Here is a 24902-nt window from a genome sequence, read left to right on the forward strand (position 1 = left end):
GTGGGCCGAACCAGGAGAGCCACGTCTACCCTGCCAGAAGCAGAAGGGTGGGACAGGAAGAAGTACAAAAGGTGGGTTCCACAGCTCAGTTAAGGGGGAGCCACCACAGGAGACAGATGCAGCCCGCCTCCTCTGAAGCCTGCAGAGGAGCTGCCAGGGCCCTTGCTTGAGGACTGGCCAGAGTTCCCCAGGCTGCTGGCTGACCGAGACACTGAGGAGCTTTTGGGGCTGCCTCCTGTGGACTGGCCAGCATTCCCCGAGATGATGGGCATGGGTACACCTGAGAGGGAGAGAGGAAGCAGCCCAAGGAAACTGGGCAACCAGCTGGTTGAGAAATGGACTGATACAAGATCAGTGTGTTGTGGCTGGATCCTTGCTGACCCGGTGGCTGGGATACGGTTGAGATGGGCAGGTCCCCGTCTCCCCTGCCACCCCACCCCGGGGCTGGCTGTACTCCCCCTCCTTCGGCCAGAAGGCCTGTGCTTCTCAGGCCTCCTACCCGCATTCTCGAGCCTCTACACTTTATTGGTGCTCACCCTTACCTGGCCTGCTAGACTGCTTTTCCTCTGCCTTCACTATGGCTTTGCTGCCCTGTGCTTACTGGGCCTGGGGCTCATAGACTGCTTAGCCGCTCTGCCCTGATTGCAAGAGGGAGCCTACTCATTGGCTACTGTCCCACTCTGGCTGAGGACCCGGGGCTCAAGGACTACTAAATTGCTCTGTCCTGCTTGCAGGTCAGACCCTACCAATTGTTGGTTGCCGTACTGTTCTGCCCGGCCGTAGGACTGGAACACAAAGTGTAGCTAATTACCCGCTTTGAGCGCATCTTTGGAGGTACGTGACAGCAAGAAGGTGTGGCCTACAGCCCCTTTCTTGTGGAAGCAGCCTTTTCTCAAAGCCTCCCTGTGTGAGCCTGGGTCCAGTCACCACTGCGCTCAGCCATGTCCGTGTTACAGGGCCAAAGTGTGGAGCAGACCTTTGCCCTGAGACTGCTTTCTCCCAGCCAGACCATCTTAAATGAGGCCCCCATGGCCTTTGCTTCATTGTTTGGCAGTTAGACCCATTAAGCCTCAATGGCTGGCAAACACTGGTCGGGTGACTGTGTTGAAATGCTCATCATCCCTGTGACACTCCCCTCAGAAATCCACTACCTACCCCTCACTGCTACCTCCGAGCAACCCCACATCTGCCACAGAAAACACAATGCTGGAGTCAGGGAGCTTCCCAGAGGCCAGCTGTCACAGGAGGCTGTGGTAAGAGGCCTTTCACAGACAAATGTCAGGGGTGTTGCTCTGTGGAACCCTGACACCGCCCTGATCTCAGGGTCTCAGAGTATCTGAGCACCTGGAATGTATTTATCCTTCTGCCAGCACTGTGAGGTAGCGTAGGGCTATTATCAGAGACAGCCAATGACTTGCCCACAATCACACTAGGCAAGGGAATCAAACCCAGCTGTCTTGAGTCACAGAGCCATGCCCAGATCACAGGACCAGCCTTCCAGCCATCTGAGTGGTGACAGGCCCGGCTGGATTCTCTGCTGCGCCAGCAGAGCTCCCCCCGGCACTGCAGAAAGTGGGGATGGCCAGGAACCAGTTGATTCCTTGGCCTTTTCTCCCACTGCCTCAGCGGAGTTTAGAGCAGCCTAGGGGTTGGGCTGACCTCTGCCTGGTGGTAACGGCTTTCAAGAGCACAGCACACACTGGCCAAGTCCCTTCTATGGTCCTTGCAATGACTTACTCTCAGCCTGGGATATTTAAAACAAGAGCCCGCTTTGTGGGGTAGCATTAATTCAGTTTTCTCCAAAACACAAGGTCTCCTACCCTCCAACTTCTCCCTCCTCCTTTACTCAGGAGCCCCCGCTTGCTGGGGTCAGTGTTGGTTCAGTCTTGCCACACCCTCTGCTCCTCCTTTTCTCCCTGAAGCCCCGCTTCCTGCCCCATCTTCCCCTGAGGTCCCATCTCTGCCCCATCTCTTCCCACTATGCCCTGCCCTCCACTCCTCCACTTCCCTTGATGCTCTGCCCCCTGCCAGGTCGGAGCCGGGCTACAGTAAGAGCTACCCCAGGATCCCAGGCCACTGTGGAGAGACCCAGACTCTCCTCCTTCCCTGGGTTGTACATCCTGGGGGGTGGGGACACAGGCTGGGGGCTTCTCTTGAGCCCGCCAGCCTCCTGTCCAGAGGAGGGTGGAGGGTCTGGAAATCCTCTCAGTGGCTCTGGCTACCTGGGCAGCTCTTACCATGGCCTGGCTCTGGCTTCCGCACTGGAGAGGCGGCAGAGCTTCAGGGGAAAAGGAGGAGCAGGGGTGGGGTCTCGGGGGAAGAGGCGGGCAGAGGGAGGTGCCTCAGGGGAAGAAGATTAGTCGGATGTAGGGTGTCAAGGTGGAAGAAGAGGGGCAGGGGCGGGGACTCAAAGGGGACGGGTCTCCTGCATGGGTCCTGCTTTTGCCTTTTGAAGAGGTGGTCACCCTACACTGAATTGGCTGGGCTGGGATAGGAGCCAGCTGTGCCTCTGTGGGGGAGCTGAGGCCTGTTTCCACCCCTTTGCAAGCAGCTGGGGCAGCACAAACGGAGGGGCCAGAGAGGGAACCTGGGCCTGAGTCTCTTGCCAGGACTCCTGTGTGTCAGACCCTCACTCGCACACGCAGCTCTGCCCTACCTGAGGGGCATGACAGTTGGAGAGGGGTGGGCTCAGCAGATGTGCTGTGTGCAGAGCCATCAACGGGGGGACGGGTTGCCTGAAGGGCTTCTCCTGGGGCTCCTGCGTTAATCATGTCCCTGAGACGACTCAGTCTCAAGCACCTGGGTGAGGGCATGGGGGAAGGGTGCGGGACTGTGTCCTTTGAATAGCCCCTGTCCACAGCTGGTGCAGCCCCCAAGGATCACGCAGCTCCCAGAGCGCTCAGGAAGAGGAAGCACTGTGACAGCAGAACAGCCCTGCAGCTTTTTTAATGGCCCCTGGTTGATTAACCAGATACGGGACAGTGACAGGCCAGGTGTAATTGGAAACAACATCCACGTCCCTTGTTTTTATTGACTGTAATGTTGGGAATTCTGAGGTCGGAAGAGCCACCAATACAGCTCTTTATGGGCCAACATCCCACCGGTCCCCTGGCTCTCCATGAACACAGTCGCTCTGTAAATGTTGCTGGCTGCCTTGGTCTCCTTCCCCAGAACACTGTCTTCCCTCACCAGCCCCTCTCCCTTTGCTCCAGGCCTTAGAACCCATCTGAAACTTTCTCTACAGTATGGAGGTCAGAAGCTCATGTCGTCTCAGATATAAGCGTCCAGGACACACTAGGTGGCCCGTGTTTTTCGTCTCCCATGTAATCAGCACTGGAGGAGGGTGATGAACTGACCCTTCACTTGACGAACACCCTGATTCTCCTGGCACGAAGATGTTTGCTTTTCACGCTGTACACAATTGGATTAATCAGGGGCGGGACAAGCAGGGAGACGTAGCCCAGGAGAATCTGAAGCAAGTGAGAAGAGCTATTCCCAAATCTGTGTATCACAGCAAGGCCAATCTCTGGTGTGTAGAAGAGCAGGACGGCACAGAGGAGGGAGATGCAGGTGTTCAGGGCTCTGAGGCACTCCCTGTGGGATGTGATGCTCAGCACTGTTTTGAGGATCATCACATACGAGAGAAAGATGAGCAGTGAATCCAGCCCCACCGTGAAGAATGTAAGAAACAACCCATAGATGTAGTTGACTCTGATGTCTGAACCCACCCTCTTCATAACATCTTGGTGCAGGCAGTAGGAATGGGAGAGGACATTGGCTCGACAGTATTGGAATTGTTTCAGGAGAAAGGGGTGTGGGAGTATTACAGCCATCCCTCTTAGTACAAGCACCAGTCCCATCTTGGCTATTCTTGGCAGGGTTAAGATGGAGGTATATCTCAGTGGGTTACGGATCGCGATGAAGCGGTCAAAGGCCATCAACAGGAGCATGGAGGATTCAATTTTTGAAAGCGAGTGGATGAAGAACAGCTGGGTGAAACAAGCATCGAGGCTGATCTCCCTAGAGTTAAACAAGAATGTGCCCAGTGTTGTCAGCATGGTGGCTATGGATAAGCCAAGGTCCGTGATGGACAACATAGAAAGGAAAATGTACATGGGCTCATGGAGGCTTGGATCTGTTTTTATAATGAACAGAATGACTGAATTTCCTACTACTGAAATAATATACATTAAAAAGAAGGGGATAGAGATCCAGAGATGGACGTCTTTCAGCCCAGGTATGCCAGTGAGAAGGAACACTATAGAGTTGGATTTGGTGTCATTGACAGCTGACATAATGTACTGGGCAGGTCCGAGGAGTTCTGAACTTTCCTTCCTGAAAGGAGAAAGAATAAGAGACTAGATGATATTTAACGAGACATCTTTCTGCTCTCAGTGGATATTTAAAGACAGCAAAGAGCTCAAGGAAGATCAGCAAAAACATAGTCTTCGATTTACACCACTGATAGGAACATAGGCATTCCCAGACTGGATCAGACCTGTAGTCCATCTAGCCCGGTATCCAGTGGCCAGTTCTAGATGATTCAGAGGAAGGTGGAAGAAGCCCTGCAATGGGCCGCTATGAGATAACCTGCTCTCATTGAAAATTACCCCTGACACCCACTAGTTAGATATATTTTGTGGTGTAAATCAGGAAGAGTTTATTGGAATTCTAAGACTTTTAAAAAAAAAATCTTCACCAGTATAATTGGATTTTTTGGTTACCCATATAAACATCCCATCCCACTTTGAATCCTGCAAAGCTCTTGGCCCCATTGATATCTGGTGGTTTGGAGTTCCGCAGCCTACTTGAGCACTTTGTGATTTTACAATTGTGACCTTCCTACAGACACTCTTTCTGGCCCTCCACTTCTGAATGTGGCCCATTGTAGCATGACATGTGTGTAAACACATGGTAAGTGCATGGTGAAAACCGTCAATGTATTTCTCTGTCCTGCATTGAAAGTGTTTATAAATGTGTTTCGTAGCATCATTATATGTATTTTTTTTTTATTTTCTCTAGTCCTGAGAGTTCAATTTTTTCCACTGCTTCTTTGTAGCACATGGGAGAAATTCTTAGGGCCAGGTGCTTAATTCAATAACATTGATTTTAACTGCATCACGCCAGATTTACATGTGTAAATTCAATATATGTGCTGATCCCCAAGCATCCCTCCAAGAGAAGCTGAAGTGCTTTCCCTGGCCAGTGTTGACTGAATCTAGAGAGTTCAACATCCTACAGACTTCTCTTCATCCTCACAGGATCTGCATCTTCTCCCCATAAAAGTGTCTGTAGAGATCTGGCAGGTTACAAGTTAACACAGACAGTTACTTCAGCTGGGCGGGTGACAGGTTGGCGTCACAAATGCATGCATAGTGCAAACACTAGGTCTGCACTAATATCCAGTTGAGTGTGTAAGTTACTTTAGCTAAGCTCGTATAACATGTGATAGGAGTTAATGCCGTACAACCACTATTACACTCCCCTTTCCACCACCTCAGCTCTACTCTTTGCTGAAACACAGGCCAGCAGTCCTGGTCTCTCCTGACATGTTGGAAAGACTTGCACAGGTATTGCAGAGTTATTGAGTGCACGACCCTGAATGTAAGTGTTAGAAACAGCTTCTGGTCGATTACCAGGAAATAATATTATACAGCTCTTCACTGAACAAAGTGTTAATAGCACAAACCCTTTGCAAACAGTATTTGGAGTACTTCTGAAATACTTTCTACAGTAAAAGCCATTAAGCAGTAAACAGGTTTCAGAGTAGCAGGAATGTTAGTCTGTATCCACAAAAAGAACAGGAGGACTTGTGGCACCTTAGAGACAAACACATTTATTTGAGCATAAGCTTTCCTGAGCTACAGCTCACTTCATCGGATGAATTCAGTGGAAAATACAGTAGGGGGAATTTATATACACAGAGAACATGAAACAATGGGTGTTACCATACACACTGTAAGGAGAGTGATCAGGTAAGGTGAGCTATTACCAGCAGGAGTGGTAGGTTTCTTACTGGAAACCTACTGACCACTATACTTACCTACATGCCTCCAGCTTTCATCCAGACCACACCACATGATCCATTGTCTACAGCCAAGCTCTACGAAACAACTGCATTTGCTCCAACCCCTCAGACAGAGACAAACACCGACAAGATCTCTATCAAGCGTTCTTACAACTACAGTACCCACCTGCTGAAGTGAAGAAACAGATTGACAGGGCCAGAAGAGTACCCAGAAGTTACCTACTACAGGACAGGCCCAACAAAGAAAATAACAGAACGCCACTAGCCATCACCTTCAGCCCCCAACTAAAACCTCTCCAACATATCATCAAGGATCTACAACCTATCCTGAAGGACGACCCATCACTCTCACAGATCTTGGGAGACAGGCCAGTCCTTGCTTACAGACAGCTCCCCAACCTGAAGCAAATACTCACCAGCAATCACACACCACACAACAGAACCACTAACCCAGGAACCTATCCTTGCAACAAAGCCTGTTGCCAATGGTGCCCACATATCCATTCAGGGGACACCATCACAGGGCCTAATCACATCAGCCACAATATCAGAGGCTCATTCATCTGCACATCCACCAATGTGACATGTGCCATCATGTGCCAGCAATGCCCCTCTGCCATGTAAATTGGCCAAACCGGACAGTCTCTACGTAAAAGAATAAATGGACACAAATCAGATGTCAAGACTTATAACATTTAAAAAAACAGTCGGAGAACACTTCAATCTTTCTGGTCACTTGATTACAGACCTAAAAGTGGCAATATTGCAACAAAAAAAATCTTCAAAAACAGACTCCAACGAGAGAATGCTGAATTGGAATTAATTTGCAAACTGGATACAATTCACTTAGGCTTGAATAAAGACTGGGAGTGGATGTGTCACTACACAAAGTAAAACTATTTCCCCATGGCCCCCCACCCCCACTATTCCTCACATGTTCTTGTCAACTGCTGGAAATGGCCCACCTTGATTATCACTACAAAAGGTTTTTTTTTCTCTCCTGCTGGTAATAGCTCACCTTACCTGATCACTCTGGTTACAGTGTGTATGGTAACACCCATTGTTTCATGTTCTCTGTGTATATAAATTCCCCCTACTGTATTTTCCACTGAATTCATCCGATGAAGTGAGCTGTAGCTCAGGAAAGCTTATGCTCAAATAAATGTGTTAGTCTCTAAGGTGCCACAAGTACTCCTGTTCTTCTTGAGCAGTAAAGTTCCAATGCTCCTTCCCATAGAGAGATTCCAACAACTCTTCTGCTGGCTTTCAATATACATACATGTCATGAAAGTTTGCTTTGTATTATTTGTATTACAATGTTTTGGCATAACATTCACACAACTGTACTTTAGTACACACATGTCAACTCATTCTTTCCCCTCTGATCTGCTTTCAGAGATGAGTTCTCAGGTTAGAGTGGGACTTAAAATGTAGCATCTGTCTTCTGGATTTCTTCACAACCTGAAAAGATCGCAGCATCTCACCCCTCATTCAGTCCCTTGTCAGCAAACAGAAGTCTAGTAGCTCCCCTGTCCCTGGGTTAATAGCTGACTGGTTCTCCTCAGGTTCTGTTCTGTCAGTCTGTAGTCTGTCTCCGGAGTGGTAACAGGCACTGGGATCAGTGTAGAAAATATTAATTCCCTGAGCTCTCACTCTCTAGTACGTAGTAACCCCAGCACTGGTTATTCAGGCACGATGGGGGTTTGCAGGAAGTGGATTTCAAAGTCAGATGCATGAGTATTTATGGAAATGAAACTGCATTTCATACATGAAAAGAATCTCTCTCTCTCTCTCTCTCTCTCTCTTCTCCTACCCTCTCTGCCCCCCCTCCACCCTGAATTCATAAAATAAGTAGCACCTGGGAATGGCATTGGGACAGACATGAAGCTGAGCTGCCATAAAGAATGTGTATGTTAAGTCCAGTTCTTGGGATGTTTGCTGTGTAGCTATATTGGGTTAACTATTCGGATATTTTTGTTATGGCTATATTAGGTGAAACCAGTTTGGATCTTCTTAGTTTAATAGCAGGCTGCGAAAAATAAGCAGAAAGGGAAGCAACAGCTCAAGAAAAGCCATCACTCAGTCAGCACTTCAGGGAGAACGAGAGACAACACCAGAGCTGCAAGCTGTGAGGAGCATATTCCCAGCACTGGGAATCTGTCCACAGCTGGAGCATCTGTTGCTGAGAAACAATTCAGAGCTGACAGGCACAGAGAGCGCTGGGGAAATCTGAAGGTCCTGGGCCTGCCTGCATCCCCGTCAGAGCGGGAGGGTTTGGGGTTACAGATGTTGTCATAAATATAAAGGGAAGGGTAAACCCCTTTGAAATCCCTCCTGGCCAGGGGAAAGCTCCTCTCACCTGTAAAGGGTTAAGAAGCTAAAGGTAACCTCGCTGGCACCTGACCAAAATGACCAATGAGGAGACAAGATACTTTCAAAAGCTGGGAGGAGGGAGCAAACAAAGGGTTTGTGTCTGTCTGTGTGCTGCTCTTTGCCAGGGACAGACCAGGAATGGAGTCTTAGAACTTTTAGTAAGTAATCTAGCTAGGTATGTGTTAGATTATGATTTCTTTAAATGGCTGAGAAAAGCATTGTGCTGAATAGAATAACTATTTCTGTCTGTGTATCCTTTTTGTAACTTAAGCTTTTGCCTAGAGGGGTTCTCTATGTTTTTGAATCTAATTACCCTGTAAGATATCTACCATCCTGATTTCACAGGGGGGATTTCTTTATTTCTATTTACTTCTATTTTTTATTAAAAGTCTTCTTGTAAAAACTGAATGCTTTTTCATTGTTCTCAGATCCAAGGGTTTGGGTCTGTGGTCACCTATGCAAATTGGTGAGGCTTTTTATCCAACATTTCCCAGGAAAGGGGGGGTGCAAGTGTTGGGAGGATTGTTCATTGTTCTTAAGATCCAAGGGTCTGGGTCTGTAGTCACCTAGGCAAATTGGTGAGGCTTTTTACCAAACCTTGTCCAGGAAGTGGGGTGCAAGGTTTTGGGAAGTATTTTGGGGGGACAGACGCGTCCAAACAGCTCTTCCCCAGTAACCAGTAATTGTTTGGTGGTGGTAGCGGCCATTCCAAGGATAACGGGTGGAATATTTTGTACCTTGGGGAAGTTTTGACCTAAGCTGGTAAAGATAAGCTTAGGAGGTTTTTTCATGCAGGTCCCCACATCTGTACCCTAGAGTTCAGAGTGGGGGAGGAACCTTGACAGATGTGTACAGACTGTTGTTTGAAAACCCTCTTATTCTGCCACATTATGTTTTATTCTTACTGTTCAGATTAAACAGTGTTTTGGTTCAAGAAGGCTGGCTGGTCACTCGTCTCACCACTAGTCACAGACTCCTAAAGGGAAGAACCACAGGTGCCGAATGCACTCGGTCCAGTTCGGCAATCACAGTCGTCAAGCAGTGTGCTGTAGCCCAGGGCTCAGTCTGGGGGTGGAAGAATGGAGGGATTTAGTCCCATCACAGGGAAGGCTATGAGGCCTGTCATCTGGCACTCAGAGACCAGAGAGGGGACAGAGATCCAGGTAGCCCTGTAACCGTGAGGGGTAGCCACAGTGCAGAAGGCTGGAGACCTCAGCTTGCCAGGAAATAGAAATATGCCTCATCGGATCTGTTGTCACAAAGCAATCAGGTCTGAATTCCTGTGCTCACAATTAAGTCAGAGAATAACATCTTTGAAAATTCATTTGGTGATTAAATTTCCAGGTGCAAATAAACCTGAGGCGATTTGGGAACTAGTCACTGATATTCCGTGGGGTCACCTCTCTCAGACCCTGGCAGGATCAGGCCCAGAGCACAGGGCACCTCTAGACATGGGACCCCTAGAGAAATCCTGACTCGGGGAATCAGGGTTTGAACATTACAACTTTGCTCTGAATGTCAGATTTCTGTGTAGCTTGAATAGCCCACCCTGGAGCATGGGCAGATGTGGGGGAGGGGTTCCCAAGCTACCTAGCGCTGCCTGCCCTCCAGCCCCATCACTGAGTCACCCCGACAGCCCCGCTGAGTCCTCTGCCTCTGCACAGAACATCTGCCAATGGAAACGGTTTGCAGCCTTTCCCCTTCACTTCACATTTTAAAGGTAGTGAAACCTGCCGGCGTACCCAGTTCCTGCTGAAGGGGAGCTGCTGACACCAGAGGTCTTCACCGTAAAGGACAGAGGGTCACTGGGGAGATTGCATAGGCAGCAGGCAGTATCTGTTGAGATCAGGGAGGCAACTTCCTTTATGAAGCATGCTTACACAACTCCTTGGGAGCCACTTGGCCATCAGGGAACCTCACCTGCTTGGCTTATTGTGCACCAGATTTAACCCCCATCATGGCCAATGGCAAACTGCAGGAGCCCAAATCACAGGGGATGTGTGGTGATGCTACCCAACTGAACTGCAGCCCAAGCCCTGCTGCAGGCTCTGCTCCTGGAATCTGGGCTTTTCATCACAATTCCTATGGTTCTGATTCGTCCCATGACTACCTCGGGGGCAGCTGAGTGGTAAATCACAGCTGTAATCTTTCTGAAATAATATAAAAGAGAATAATTATAATAATAATATAGGACTAGATTTTTCCCCAGCAGCCCCCTTCCGTGCATTACAAACCCAGGGTTCAGGCCAGCGATGGGAGAGTCCACATGGCTCCCTACATGGAAATTTCCTTCCAATCGTTCCAGGATGGGAGGTCCCTTCCCTTGTCCCTGAGGAATGAAAATGAAAAAGGGGCCCCAGGATCTATGGTCCCCAATGTTATACACAGATCTCAGTGATCTAGCGAGGCCCACCCAAAATCTCTGTGCCTCCACAACCCTCTCCAGCTCCCTGCTAGCACAGGTTCATCAGAGATATGCTACCAGGGCCTGTCACTCTAGCCACCTCCAGCAGGATCTGCTGAGGGGGCGTTGTACACTGTGGAGGGGACTGCACAGAGATGGGAGGGCTGGTTAGAGTAGCAGATGGGCACAGTACCCCAGCCACGGACTGGTCGGGAGGTTTCGACCTTTCCATACCCAGAATGCAGCCAGAGACTCCGTCAGCAAAACCTTCATTTACATTACGAGGGAGATGCAGATGAAAAGCCTCCAATTTCTCTTGGAAATCCAGGCAGCTGCAGCTTGGCAGCATCATGTCAACTGAGGTTTCAGAGAATGATCCATTTTCTATGAAACCTCACCCCAAGAAGTGAATGAAAAAGGAAACATTTCAGTTTGGGTCAAAATATTTCGGGGGTCGGGGGGAGACTGTTTTCCAGCCCAGCTCTAGATCAGACCATGAGCCTCTGTCCTTTGTGCTACAGCACCACACCCCTAGGTGGCAGCACTAGCTCCCCATCACCCTCCCACACTGAGCAACTCCTGGACATCTGCTAGGGTGGCTAAGCCAGCTCTATAACAGAGGAAGCCCCTGGAAAAGGCTTGATTGCAGGAGCCCATCCCCCAGTGGAGAAATTTAAGAACATAAGAAAAGCCATATTAAGTCAGACCCATGGCCCATCTAGCCCAGTGTCCTGTCTTCTGACCGTGGCCTGTGCAGATACTTCAGATGGGATGACCAGAACAGGGCAATTATCAAGTGATCCATCCCCCATTGTCTGCTCTCAGAGGTTTAGAGACACCCAGAGCATGAGGTTGTGTCTCTGACCACCTTGGCTAACACCTATTGATGGTCCTATCCTCCATGAACTTATCTAGTTCTTTTTTGGATCAGTTATACTTTTGGCCTTCAAAACAACCCCTGGCAATGAGTTCCTCAGGCTGACTGTTCATTGTGTGAAAAAAGTACTTTCTTTTGTTTGTTTTAAACCTGGTGCCTACTAACTTCATTGGGTGACCCCTAGCATTTGTGAAGGGGTAAATAACACTTTCCTTATATACTTCCTCCACACCAATCATGATTTTATAGACCTCGATTATACCCCCCCTTACTCATCTCTTTTGCAAGCTGAACAATCCCAATCTCTTTTCGTATGGAAACTGTTCCATACCCCTAAATATTTTTGTCACCCTTCTCTGTACTGTTTCCTATTCCAATATATCTTTTTTTGAGATGGGGCGACCAGAACTGCATGCAGTATTCAAGATGTGGGCATACCAGGGATTTATATAGAGGCAATATAGTTTCTGCCTTATTACCTATCCCTTTCTTAATGATTCTCAACATTCTGTTAGTGTTTTTTGACTGCTGCAGCACATGGAGTGGATGTTTTCAGAGAACTATCCACAATGACTCCAAGATCTCTTTTTTCTCTAAAAACAGCTAATTTAGACCCCATCATTTTGTATGGCTAGTTGGGATTATGTTTTCCAATGTGTATTGCTTTGCATTTATCAACACTGAATTTCATCTGACATTTTATTGCCCATTTAACCCATTTTGTGAGATCCCCCTTTGTAACTCTTCATAATCTTCTTTGGATTTATGTATTGTCATAAATATAAAGAGAAGGGTAACAACCTTCCTGTATATAGTACTATAAAATCCCTCCTGGCCAGAGGCACAAAATCCTTTTACCTGTAAAGGGTTAAGAAGCTGAGGTAACTTGGCTGGCACCTGACCAAAAGGAGCAATAAGAGGACAAGAGACTTTCAAATCTGGTGGCGGGGGGAGGCGGGGAAGGCTTTGTCTGTCTATTCTGGGTGCTTGCTGGAGAGAGATCAAGAAAGCAAGCAATCCAACTCCATTAGAATTAGTAAGTACTAGCAAGGAAATGCATTAGTTTACTTTTGTTATGGCTTGTGACTTTCTCTGTGCTGAGAGGAAGGTCTATTCCTGGTTTTCTTTTTGTAGCTTTAAAGTTTTGCCCAGAGGGAAATCCTCTGTGTTTTAAATCTGATTGCCCTGTGAGATTAGCTTCCATTCTAATTTTACAGAGGTGCTTCTTTTACCTTTTTTCTTTCTAATAAAATTCTGTTTCTTTTAAGAACCTGACTGATTTCTCTATTGTCCTAAGACCCAATGGTTTGGGTTTGTGATCACTTTGTAATCAATTGGTTAGGATATTATTCTCAAGCCTCCCCAGGAAAGGAGGTGTAAGGGCTTGGGGAGATATTTTGGTGAATAGAAACTCCAAGTGGTCCTTTCTCTGATTCTTTGTTAAATCACTTGGTGGTGGCAGCATACCCTCCAAGGGCAAAAAATTTGTGCCTTGGGGAAGTTTTAACCTAAGCTGGTAGAAATAAGCTTAGGGTGTCTTTCATGTGGATCCCCATATCTGTACCCTAGTGTTCAGAGTGGGGAGGAAACCCTGAAGTATATATTGAGTAGCTTTGTATCATCTGCACATTTTGCCACCTCCCTCTTTACCTCTTTTTTCCAGATAATTTATGAATATGTTGAATAGGACTGGTCCCAGTACAGACCCCTGGAGGACACCACTATTTACCGCTCTCCATTCTGAAAACTGACCATTTATTGCTTCCCTTTGTTTCCTAACTTTTAAACAGTTACTGATCCAGGAGAGAACCTTCCCTCTTATTCCATGACTGCTTACTTTTCTTAGGAGCCTTTCATGAGGGACCTTGTCAAAGACTTTCTGAAAATCCAAGTACACTGTGTGCCCTGTATCACCGTTGCCCACATGTTTGTTGACCCCTCAAAGAATTATAATAAATTGGAGAGGCAGGATTTCCCTTTGAAAAGCTGTGTTGATTCTTCCCCAACAAAGTGTGTTCATTCTGTTCTTTACTATAGCTTCAGCAAATTTGCCTGGTACAGAAGTTAGGCTTACCAGCCTGTAGTTGCCAAGATCTCCTTTGGCGCCTTTTTTAAAAAATCAGCATCACAGCTCCAATCATCTGGTACAGAGGCTGATTTAAGCGATAGGTTACATACCACAGTTAATAGTTCTTCAATTTGGTATTTGAGTTCTTCAGAACTCTTGGGTGAATCCCATCTGGTTCTGGTGACTTATTACGCTTTAATTTATCAGTTTGTTCCAAAACCTCCTCTACTCACACCTCAGTGTGGGACGGTTCCTCAGATTTGTCACCTAAAAAGAATGGCTCAGGTTTGAGAATCTCCCTCACATCATCTGTAGTGAAGACCGATGCAAAGAGTCCACTTAGCCTTTCTGCAAAGGTCTTGTCTTCCTTGAGTGCTCCTTTAACCCCTCGATCTTCCAGTGGCCCCCCTCAGTATTTGGTAGGCTTACTGCTTCTGATGTACTTTAAAAATGTGCTTTTAGTTTTTGTGTTATTTGCTAGTTGCTTTTCAGATCTTTTGAACCACGTACACACGATCACCAAGCCGCACACAACAAGTATGAGTCATGCCCACCAAAAAAAAACCATGAGATTGATTTAAAAATAATGAGATTTTAAAATATACTAATGTGGGGTTCACTTTCATTTGCATTGGTGTCTGAACCTTTGGGGTGCACCTGCGTCAGGTTTTCTAGCTTTTCTGCAATTCACTTTAAAAAAAACAAAAAAAAAGTTTAAAAAAAACCCTGAAAGCAGAGATTCCTGTGTGGTGTCTAGATCCCAGAAGTTGGGGCTTTAAGAAAGACAGGAAATAGTGCGAGACTGCCAATAAAATCCCCAAAGGGGGCGCTTCTGGCCCTACCTCAGGTGGAGCACCCATAAACGAAGGCACTGAAGGTTAGTTAGTGGACATTTCTGGTCACACAATCCATTAGTGCAGAGACGTTATTTCCCTCTGCACTGGGGTATGGAACAGGGTTATGCCACAGACATCTGGACATAACAGGTACTGTTATGGCAGGCACAGCTCAGAGGGTCTCCTCCTCTTGATCAGGCATGAGAAGTGCATACACAGGGTAAGCAAGGCCATGCACATTCTTAATAGAAAGGGGTGTAACCCAAGCCCAGCTCCAAATGCCTGCTGCTAACTTTCTATTGCACCAAAACAACCCCCTCCCCCGATCCTGCTACCCCCAATCTTGGTGATGATGGAAATTTGGACGCAGGGTGTGAGGTCGATCTCCAGCGCTGGAGCAGCTCTCACTGTTCATGGAGGGGGTGGGGGTCAGGATCAGACTGAAGGGCAGCCCCGCTGGGCTCTGTTCAGCCAGGCAACACTCTCCAGACCCTTCACTCTCTGAAACCACGTCCTGATTCCCACTATTGCTGCCGAGCTGGAGGAGGGGCCCAGAACTCCCTCGTCAAAGGGGGCTGTGCTGATGACCTCATCACCTCATCACCAAGGGCCTCATCACCAAGGGGTGTTGGGAAGAGTTCAGTTCAGTTCAGTTCTCCAACCAGTGCCCCAAATTATTATTATGAGGCACACAGAGCTGAAATTTCCCTAAGGCACTTAGCTCTGGCCCCAGTTATCGCAGTGTCCGAGCGCCTCTCAGTCTGTAACATATTTGTCAGTACAACACCCCATGCAGCAGGGCTGTGCTAGTAACACCACTGGGCAGATCCCAAGGCCAGAAGACACCACTGTGAGCACCTTGTCCGACCCCTGCCTAGCACAGGCCAGAGACCTGCCCCACAATAACTCCTAGAGCAGAGCTGTTAAAACAACCTCCTGCCGTGATTTAACAGTTTTCAGTGCTGGAAAATCTACCAGGTCCCTTGGTAAATTGTTCCAGTGATTAATTACCCTCATTGTTAAAAAAATTACTACTTAGTTCCAGTCTGAATGTGTCTAGCTTCAGCTTCCAGCCATTGGATCCTGTTATAACTGTCTCTGCAAGACTGAAGGGCCCATTGTTAAGCTTTTGTTCCCCATTCAGGTACTTACAGACTGTGATGAAGTCACCCCTTAACCTTCTCTGGACACAGTTTGGATGGGTCATTCAATCCTTTGTGCAGAGCTTCAGTAGGTAGTAATGGTCCTCTAGAGGTAAGAAGACAAAATGGAGAAGACAAAATGGAGAAGATGCAGCTGCCTTTTATAGTCTTTTGCCAGAAGGCTTGTGCTTCCTTTGTTTCAAACAGGAGCTGCCCAGCACATGGCTTGGAAGCCTTTTCTGTCCATAGGCACGCCCCTGCATGCCTTGCTGAGTCATAAGGTGTATCTGCCTTCTCTCAATGGGTCAATTGTACAGCTGATGGTCCTTTAATGGGCCATCAAGCAGGTTACACAGTGCTGATGCCAGACTGTCTGAGGTGTCACCCAGAAGCATAGCACAAGTTTGAACTATAGACATACATACATGTCTATAACTCATAATACAGAGGTGATACGAGCATATAAACAAGATTATCATATCTGGCAAATTATAACATTTTTGAAGATATCTTACATGGCATATCTAGCATAACTCATTGCAATTTTACAATATTGTTATTCATAATATTCTAAAGTGTCCCCCAGATTCCATACAGCGTCACAGCTCCATCTGAAAACAAGCTCAGCTTTTGTCCCCCAATCTCCACTGGTCCTGTTGGGAGGCTGTTCCAGAACCTCCCTGCTCGGATGGTCAGAAACCTCCTTCTCCTTTCCAGCCTCAGTTTGCTCTTGACCAGTTGATCCCCGTTTGTTCTTGTGCCAACACTGTCCTTCAGCTTCAGGAGCTCGTCTCCTGCCCTGGTGTTTACCCCTCCCCTGCCCCAATGTTTTTATAGAACAATCTGATCCCTGCTCAGCCTGTGTTGTCTTAGGCTCAACCAGCCAAGCTCTTCCAGTCTCCTCATGAGCCAGGCCCTCCATTGCTCTGACTATCCTAGGAGCACTTCTCTGCACCTGTTCCAGTCTGAATTCTGCTTTCTTGAATACGATTGACCAGAAATTTACAGTTTGCCAGAGGAGGTCTCACCAGTGTCTTGTATAAGGATATTGTAGTGATGCGTGGACTCAGCGGTGCGGCGCTTCCTGCTGGTCATCCAGGGAATTAGCTGACCAACTGTCAGAGCACCCTCTGCCGGCCAATGTCCCACCTGTCGCTGACCCCGTGTCTCTCCCCCGGATCCCGGTGCCCCTTCTCTCGAGGTCCTGCCCTTGGCAGTACGCCCACAGTCTCTGGGTCTCCCCTCCCTGGGAAACCCCCCAACCCTCTATCCCCACCTCGCCGCAGTCAGTGGCTTCTGCCAGTCACCATCTACTGGGGCAGACTGCAGTGTACAAGCCATTCATCATCGGCCAGGAGGGTTTGGACCTGCTGCCTTTGCCTCACCTTTGGCTGCCCCTCTGCAACCCCAGTACCTGCTTTAGGCCTTCAGCAAGGCCTGGAGTTTTTTCCAGCCTGGAGCTTCCCAGCTCCTCTGGCCTTTCCCCAGCCTTGCTTCACTCTAGGTACCCTGGTGAGCTCCCCAGCAGCCAGGCCCGTCTCTCTCAACAACTAGAGAGAGACTCTCCTGAGCTCCTGGCTCACAGCCTTTTATAGGGCCTGCTGTGGCCTGATTGGGGCATGGCCCCAGCTGTGGCTGCCTTCCCCATCAGCCTAGCCATTCGCTCACAGCCCCAGCCCTCTCCCAGGGCTGGCTGTAACCCTTTCGAGCCCGGAGCAGGTGACCATCGTGCTACAGATATATATATATACACACACCCCACCCCCCGAATACATTCCACACATCCCCAGGGGGGCCCGCCCTCAGTCTGAGAATCTCTGGACTACATGATCTAATGGCTCCTTCTGGCCTTAAATTCTATGAATTTCATGAATCACTATCCTGAGTGGATCATTATCTTGGATGCAGCTTGAACAAGTTGCTACTCTGAATCATGATAGGCACTCAACAAGGATAGACACTGGACAAGAAGAATCAGAATTGTCACAATAAAACCGGGATATATCATCCCTTTACTCTCTAAACCCGGTCTTTCCTGTCTTGGAGGAAGTCTCACAATTGTCCCACTCTTCGAGCTGGGAACAAAACCTCATCTATGCTAAACGCTTATCACCAAGCAGGTCTGACTGGACACCTTAGTCCCTTCTCTTCAGGTGCTTTAGACCAGAGCTATACAGTAACCCCCAGACTCCTTAAATCTAGTAGTTTTATTAGTAAAGAGCACAAAGCATTAGAGAAACAGAAAGTTGGCTAGATTGTTGGGCTCAACGGGTAGTGATCAATGGCTCCATGTCTAGTTGGTAGCCGGTATCAAGTGGAGTGCCCCACGGGTCGGTCCTGGAGCCAGTTTTGTTCAATATCTTCATAAATGATGTGGAGGATGGTGTGGATTGCTCCCTCAGCAAGTTTGCAGATGACACTAAACTGGGAGGAGAGATAGATACACTGGAGGGTAGGGATAGGATACAGAGGGACCTAGACAAATTGGAGGATTGGGCCAAAAGAAATCTGATGATATTCAACAAGGACAAGTGCAGAGTCCTGCACTTAGGATGGAAGAATCCTATGCACCACTACAGAATAGGGACCAAATGGCTAGGCAGCAGTTCTGCAGAAAAGGACCTAGGCGTTACAGTGGACAAGAAGCTGGATATGAGTCAACAGTGTGCCCTTGTTGCCAAGAAGGCCAATGGCATTTTGGGATGTATAAGTAGGGGCATTGCCAGCAGATCAAGGGACGTGATCGTCCCCCTCTATTTGACATTGGTGAGGCCTCATCTGGAGTACTGTGTCCAGTTTTGGGCCCCACACTACAAGAAGGATGTGGAAAAATTGGAGAGAGTCCAGCGAAGGGCAACAAAAATGATTAGGGCTCTGGAACACATGAGTTATGAGGAGAGGCTGAGGGAACTGGGATTGTTTAGTCTACGGAAAAGAAGAATGAAGGGGGATTTGATAGCTGCTTTCAACTACCTGAAAGGGGGTTCCAAAGAGGATGGATCTAGACTGTTCTCAGTGGTAGCGGATGACAGAACAAGGAGTAATGGTCTCAAGTTGCAGTCGGGGAGATTTAGGTTGGATATTAGGAAAAACTTTTTCACTAGGAGGGTGGTGAAACACTGGAATGCGTTACCTAGGGAGGTGGTGGAATCTCCTTCCTTAGAAGTTTTTAAGGTCAGGCTTGACAAAGCCCTGGCTGCTTTGATTTAGTTGGGGATTGGTCCTGCTTTGAGCAGGGGGTTGGACTGGATGGCCTTCTGAGGTCCCTTCCAACTTCCCCAGCCACTCCACTCTGCCAGCTGTCCCATGAGCTGCTCCAGCTGTCCCGCAAACTGCTCCGCAATATATCTTCAGGCTCCACCACTACTTAAAACAACACTCAGTGATTTCAGCTCTTAGTAATTTTAGCTGTTTTGTGAATTCAGCTCATAATAGGGGAGCCTCAGTGCTGGTGCACCATTGGCCCAAAGTGAATTCAGATCAGCAGCCTGTAACTAGACTCCTAATGGAATCAAAATTAGCTCTGACATTCCACAGTGGAGGGAGAAGGAGGTCCAATTGGCATGTAGGGCCCTCACCAGGGGCCCATACCACCAGGTATTAATACCTGTCCCCAGCTTCTCTCAATTAACTGCATTTTGGAACCCATGTCCTTTGCCTAGCAAGTGCGAGTCCCTCAAGTACAGTTCCACTGTCCTTGATTCACATAATCAGGATAATAACAATTTATTCTTCCTGCCCCAATAAGAGAGAAACTAGGGATCCCACAGCAGCCAAAGTGACCATTTCAGCAGTTATGGGCTCATGCTAGGCGGGGTGGGTGTGCCTATGCAAATGAGATCAACCCCTGAAGTTCTTTTCCACAAGTTGCCACAACTCACCATCAGTTGTCAGGGTGGAGGTCATCCTGACTTTGCTTACCCATACATTAAGCAGAAGGGGATAGAGATCTAGACATGGACGTCTTTCTGCCCCAGTATCCTGGTGAGAAGGAACACTGCAGAGTTGAATTTGGTGTCATTAACAGCTGACATAATGGACTGGGCAGGTCCGAGGAGTTTTGAACTTTCCTTCCTAAAAGGAAAAAGAACAGGAGACTAGATGATATTTAACAAGTAGGGCTGTCAAACAATTAAAAAAAAATAATTGCAATTAATATTGTGATTAATCACACTGTTAAAAACTAATAGAATACCATTTATTTAAATATTTTGATGTTTTCTACATTTTCAGATATAGTGATTTCAATTACAACAGAGAATACAAAGTGTACAGTTCTCACTTTATTTTTATTAAAAATATGTATGCTGTAATAAACAAAATAAATAGTATTATTCAATTCTCCTCATACACGTACTGTAATTAAATCTCTTCATCATGAAAATTGAACTTGCAAATGTAGAATAATTTACAGAAAAAACACATTCTAAAATAAAACACTGTAAAAGTTTAGAGCCTACAAGTCCACTCAGTCCTATTTCTTGTTCAGCCAATCGCTCAGACAAACAAGTTTGTTTACATTTGCAGGAGATAATGCTGACTGCTTCTTGTTTACAATGTCATCTGAAAGTGAGAACAGACATTTACATGGCACTGTTGTAACCGGTGTTGCAAGATATTTATGTGCCAGATTCATGAAACATTCATATGTCCCTTCATGCTTCAACCACCATTTCAGAAGATTTGTCCATGCTGATGACAGATTCTGCTTGATAATGATCCAAAGCAGCGTGGACCAATGCATGTTCATTTTGATCATCTGAATCAAATGCCACCAGCAGATGGTTGATTTTCTTTTTTGGTGGTTCGGGTTTTGTAGTTTGTGCATTGGAGTGTTGCTCTTTTAAGACTTCTGAAAGCATGCTCCACACCTTGATCCCTCTTATATTTTGGAAGGCACTTCGTCCAAAAGAAAATTAGTAAACCTTGGGTTGAGTGCTGTAGCTATCCTTAGAAATCTCACATTGTTACTTTCTTTGTGTTTTGTCAAGTCTGCAGTGAAAGTGTTCTTACAATGAACAACTTGCTGCGTCATCATCTGAGACTACTGTAACATGAAATATATGTCAGAATGTGGGAAACACAGAGCAGGAGACAGACTATTCTCCTCCAAGCAGTTCAGTCAAAAAAGTAATTAGCATATTTTTTAACAAGAGTCATCAACATGGAAGCATGTCCTCTGGAATGGTGGCCAAAGGATGAAGGGGCATACACATTTTTAGCATATTTGGCATGTAAATACCTTACAGTGCTGGCTACAAAGTGTCATGTGAACACCTGGTCTCACTCTCAGGTGACATAAGTAAATGAGAAGTAGGAAGCAGTATCTCCCATAAATGTAAACAAACTTGTTTGTCTTAGTGATTTCCTGAACAAGAAGTAGGACTGAGTGGACTTGTAGGCGCTAAAGTTTTACATTGTTTTGTTTTTGAGTGCAGTTATGTAACCAAAAAACCCATACATTTGTAAGTTGCACTTTCACGATAAAGAGATTACATTATGGTACCTGTATGAGGTGAATTCAAAAATACTATTTATTTTGTTTATCATTTTTACAGTGCAAATATTTACAGTGCAAGTAAAAATAATATAAAGTTATCACTATATACTTTTTTCAGAGGAACAGCCGTGTTAGTCTGTATTCGCAAAAAGAAAAGGAGTACTTGTGGCACCTTAGAGACTAACCAATTTATTTGAGCATGAGCTTTCGTGAGCTACAGCTCACTTCATCAGATGTTTACCGTGGAAACTGCAGCAGACTGTTGATCACTTTAGATAAGCTATTACCAGCAGGACAGTGGGGTGGGAGGAGGTATTGTTTCATGATTTCTGTGTGTATATAAAGTCTGCTGCAGTTTCCACGGTAAACATCTGATGAAGTGAGCTGTAGCTCATGAAAGCTCATGCTCAAATAAATTGGTTAGTCTCTAAGGTGCCACAAGTACTCCTTTTCTTTTTACTATATACTTTGTATTCCGAGTTGTAATTGAAATCAATATATTTGAAAATGCTGAAAAAATCCAAAAATATTTAATACATTTCAATTGGTGTTCTATTGTTTAACAGTGGGATTAAAACTGTGATTAATCATGATTAATTTTTGGTTAGTTAATCATATGAATTAACTGTGATTAATCAATAGCCCTATTAACAAGACATCTTTCTGCTCCCAGTGCAAGTCTAGAGATTCTCAGGAGCTCAATTAAGATCAGCAAAAACGTACTCTTGGATTTACACAACCAGTAGGAAAATAAGCACTGCCAAACTGGATCAGACCTGTAGTCCATCTAGCCCAGTATCCAGTAGCCAGGTCCAGATGCTTCAGAGGAAGGTGAAAGAAGCTCTACAATAAGCAGCTATGAGATAACTTGCCCCCAGGGAATGTTTCCCCCTGACACCCACTAGTTAGACATATTTTGTGTGTCAGTTAGGAAGGTTGAGAGCCCTTGTAGAACTGATCAATGAAATTGTTTTTAATTGTTCACTTTATTAATATAACTTCATAAGTAAAGTTTTATGAATGAAACTACATTCATTCATAAAACCAGGTACCCCAATAACTGGCTAATTGAGTTTCACTTTCAATCCAATTGCTGCTTAAATCGCTGAAACTTGCACTGTTTCAACATTGTAACCTCTGCTCACTGTTTGTCGTTCATTATACTTGTCTATATTGTAACTCAAACTCCATTTTAACCTGTCCCAAACTCCATTTTGAAATGCTCACTCCATTTTGTAAAAGCTTGCTGCAACCTTCATTTTTGCAAAACCTGGCCGTAATCTTATTAGTTTAGTTTAGGTGCGTGAATGAGGTATGTATGGATAATGGAATCAACCTCCAGCCCCAGCCAGACTTGATGAAATAAAGTTCAAACACCAATGGCTGAAGATGCAGACAACAACCCTAACCAAGTAAGAAGGGTCCACCCTAAAAAGAAAAGAACAACAAAAGTACAATGGAAGGAAGATCAAAGTCAGGTTCCAGGCTGAAAGTCATGTTTGCAATTGATGGGTGATCAATCACACTGAACCCGGAGGCAGTGTGACACAGCAAAACCTATAGACTTTGGATTCAAACTAAAAACCTTTTTCTGAAAAGTCAACACAGTATTGAAATGTGATGCTTATCTGATGCAGAGAGTAGATGAAATATTAGAATAGTTGTGAGCTGCCAGATAGATATCCACTTTAGACCTTACAAAGGGATATTGGCAAATACTTTTGATGCCAGAATCCTGGGAGAAGAAAGCTTTTTCCACACCCTTCAGTTTGCATCAATTAAGGACCACTTCATTTGGCCTTCACAGAGTGACATTGACTTTTCAGTGGCTAGTGCACTGTATATTCCAACTGCCTGGGCAGTATGCAGCGGTACACTGCTATGATCAATTGAAAATGGTTTTTGGTCCCCTGTGTGGTAGCAGCATTCCCACACATAGTGCAGATGGCAGTACATTACACCCAGAATAATAATTAAAAAAAACTATTGTCAATTGCTAGGTTGTACAGTCTGCAAGACTCAGTTTGCCTTGACAATCTGAGCTCCTTTGTTATTGGCGAATATTTTCTTCTGTCCCGGGGGCGGCTCTCAAGTTGTAGTTCTCCAGGGTCTATTTTCTGCTCTTCCCCCTGCTCACGGAGCTAAGGAAATTGTCTGTGAGTCCTGGCCAACCAGAGAGTTCTCAGGGGAATCATAAAGGTCACTGTCCGGCATGCTGAGTGTCAGACGTGAGATTCATACACTGATACTTAGGGCTCCGCTTTCCTGTGGCAGTAAGGATATTTCCTCTCTTTGCTGAGTGGATTTTGGTGAGTTGCCTGTTTCTGCATTAAAGTTAGTGCTGAGGGTTGTTAAGGAAAAGTTAGCACATGTGACTCCATTTTGGTTTGGGGCCCACCATTGTTTAAATGCCAGCACATCATACACCAGGAGGAGTAATCCTTAGATATTGAATCCCTGTGAAAATCCTCCTCCTTGTCTCCAGCCTGCCTTGACTCCCAGTATCTGGTTTTTGTCAGTCTTTAACTCCCGGTTTCTTGGCCTTGATGTGAGGCCTCCCATCCTGATAATAAAAGTTACTGATGCATGGCTTTAGGACCATGCTGTGTAATTAACATACTGGCATAGCACAAGGAATGCACCAAGCAGGGATAGGTGGTAGATAAAACAAGGGTTTGTTTATTGGCTAAGGTTTCCGATGCACGAGGGCAACATGCTTTGCTAAAAGGTATATAATCTTTGTATAATCTGCATTCATGTTCCCCTCCTGGCTAGCAGGGGGGCACCACGCTCGAGCGTAATAAACTTAGTGTCTTTTGGGAACTCTGCAGTTGTGGACTTTGTTTCTGTGCCTCAGCCTAGATTCTAACTGTGCATGACCTATCAGGTATAATTCGCAGCACTGGTGTTCGTGTCCTACCAGGTATAATTCGCAGCAGTTGTGTTTCAGAGGAACAGCCGTGTTAGTCTGTATTCGCAAAAAGAAAAGGAGTACTTGTGGCACCTTAGAGACTAACCAATGTATTTGAGCATGAGCTTTCGTGAGCTACAGCTCACTTCATCAGCAGTTGTGTGCGTGTCCTACAAGGTGTAATTCGTAACAGGGTTCAGGAAGGGTTCCAGGGTTCAAGTCAAGAACCATCTAGCCAGGAATTCACCAGCGTGGTGACTTGAACTGTTTAGTATTTAGTAGTACAATACTAAACAGTTCATGAGATTTACAATGGGAAATACAAATGTATTGGAAGTAGTTTAGGCAAATATTTGTTTTTCAGATCAGTTCCTTGTCTCTTACTGTGTCCTTCTATCTGTCTTGGTAGCTTTCTTTTTTGGGCTGTGTGGTTTTACCTCTGTTCCCTCAAGTTTTCCAGTTCAGCAACGTCATTGTCCTTTTAGGAAGTTCAGCCAAAGCCTCTGCAGTGGGTATCTGTGAACCAGAGGGTTCACAACAAGAATGGGTCACACACTGGCCAGATTCTGCTCTCACATTCTGCCTTCACAGTGGGCTCCCTGACAGCAAAATCAGGGCACATATGTTTTGGAATCCGCATCTTTCATGATTTTCACAGCTGGTAGCCAAACGATAAACATTAAGGGTGAAATCTTGGTCCTACTCAGATCAACGGCAAACTCTAAACACGGCCAGGAGTTCACCCTAAATCCACATGTAGGGA

General features: G+C 46.2%; 1 protein-coding gene across 1 annotated transcript; it reads right to left on the bottom strand.

The window, feature by feature from the left end:
• Positions 1–3359: 3359 nt before the first annotated feature.
• LOC125633366 (olfactory receptor 51G2-like) lies at positions 3360–4295 on the bottom strand. The gene has a single exon (XM_048842534.2). It carries the CDS (start codon positions 4293–4295, stop codon positions 3360–3362), a length of 936 nt encoding a protein of 311 aa, XP_048698491.1.
• Positions 4296–24902: the final 20607 nt, after the last annotated feature.

This window comes from Caretta caretta, chromosome 1, assembly GCF_965140235.1.
Source record: "Caretta caretta isolate rCarCar2 chromosome 1, rCarCar1.hap1, whole genome shotgun sequence".
Lineage (NCBI taxonomy): Eukaryota > Metazoa > Chordata > Testudines > Cheloniidae > Caretta > Caretta caretta.

Bases quoted from the DNA above. Each gene is read 5' to 3' on its own strand.
- LOC125633366 (XM_048842534.2), bottom strand. From the start codon at position 4,295: ATGTCAGCTGTCAATGACACCAAATCCAACTCTATAGTGTTCCTTCTC.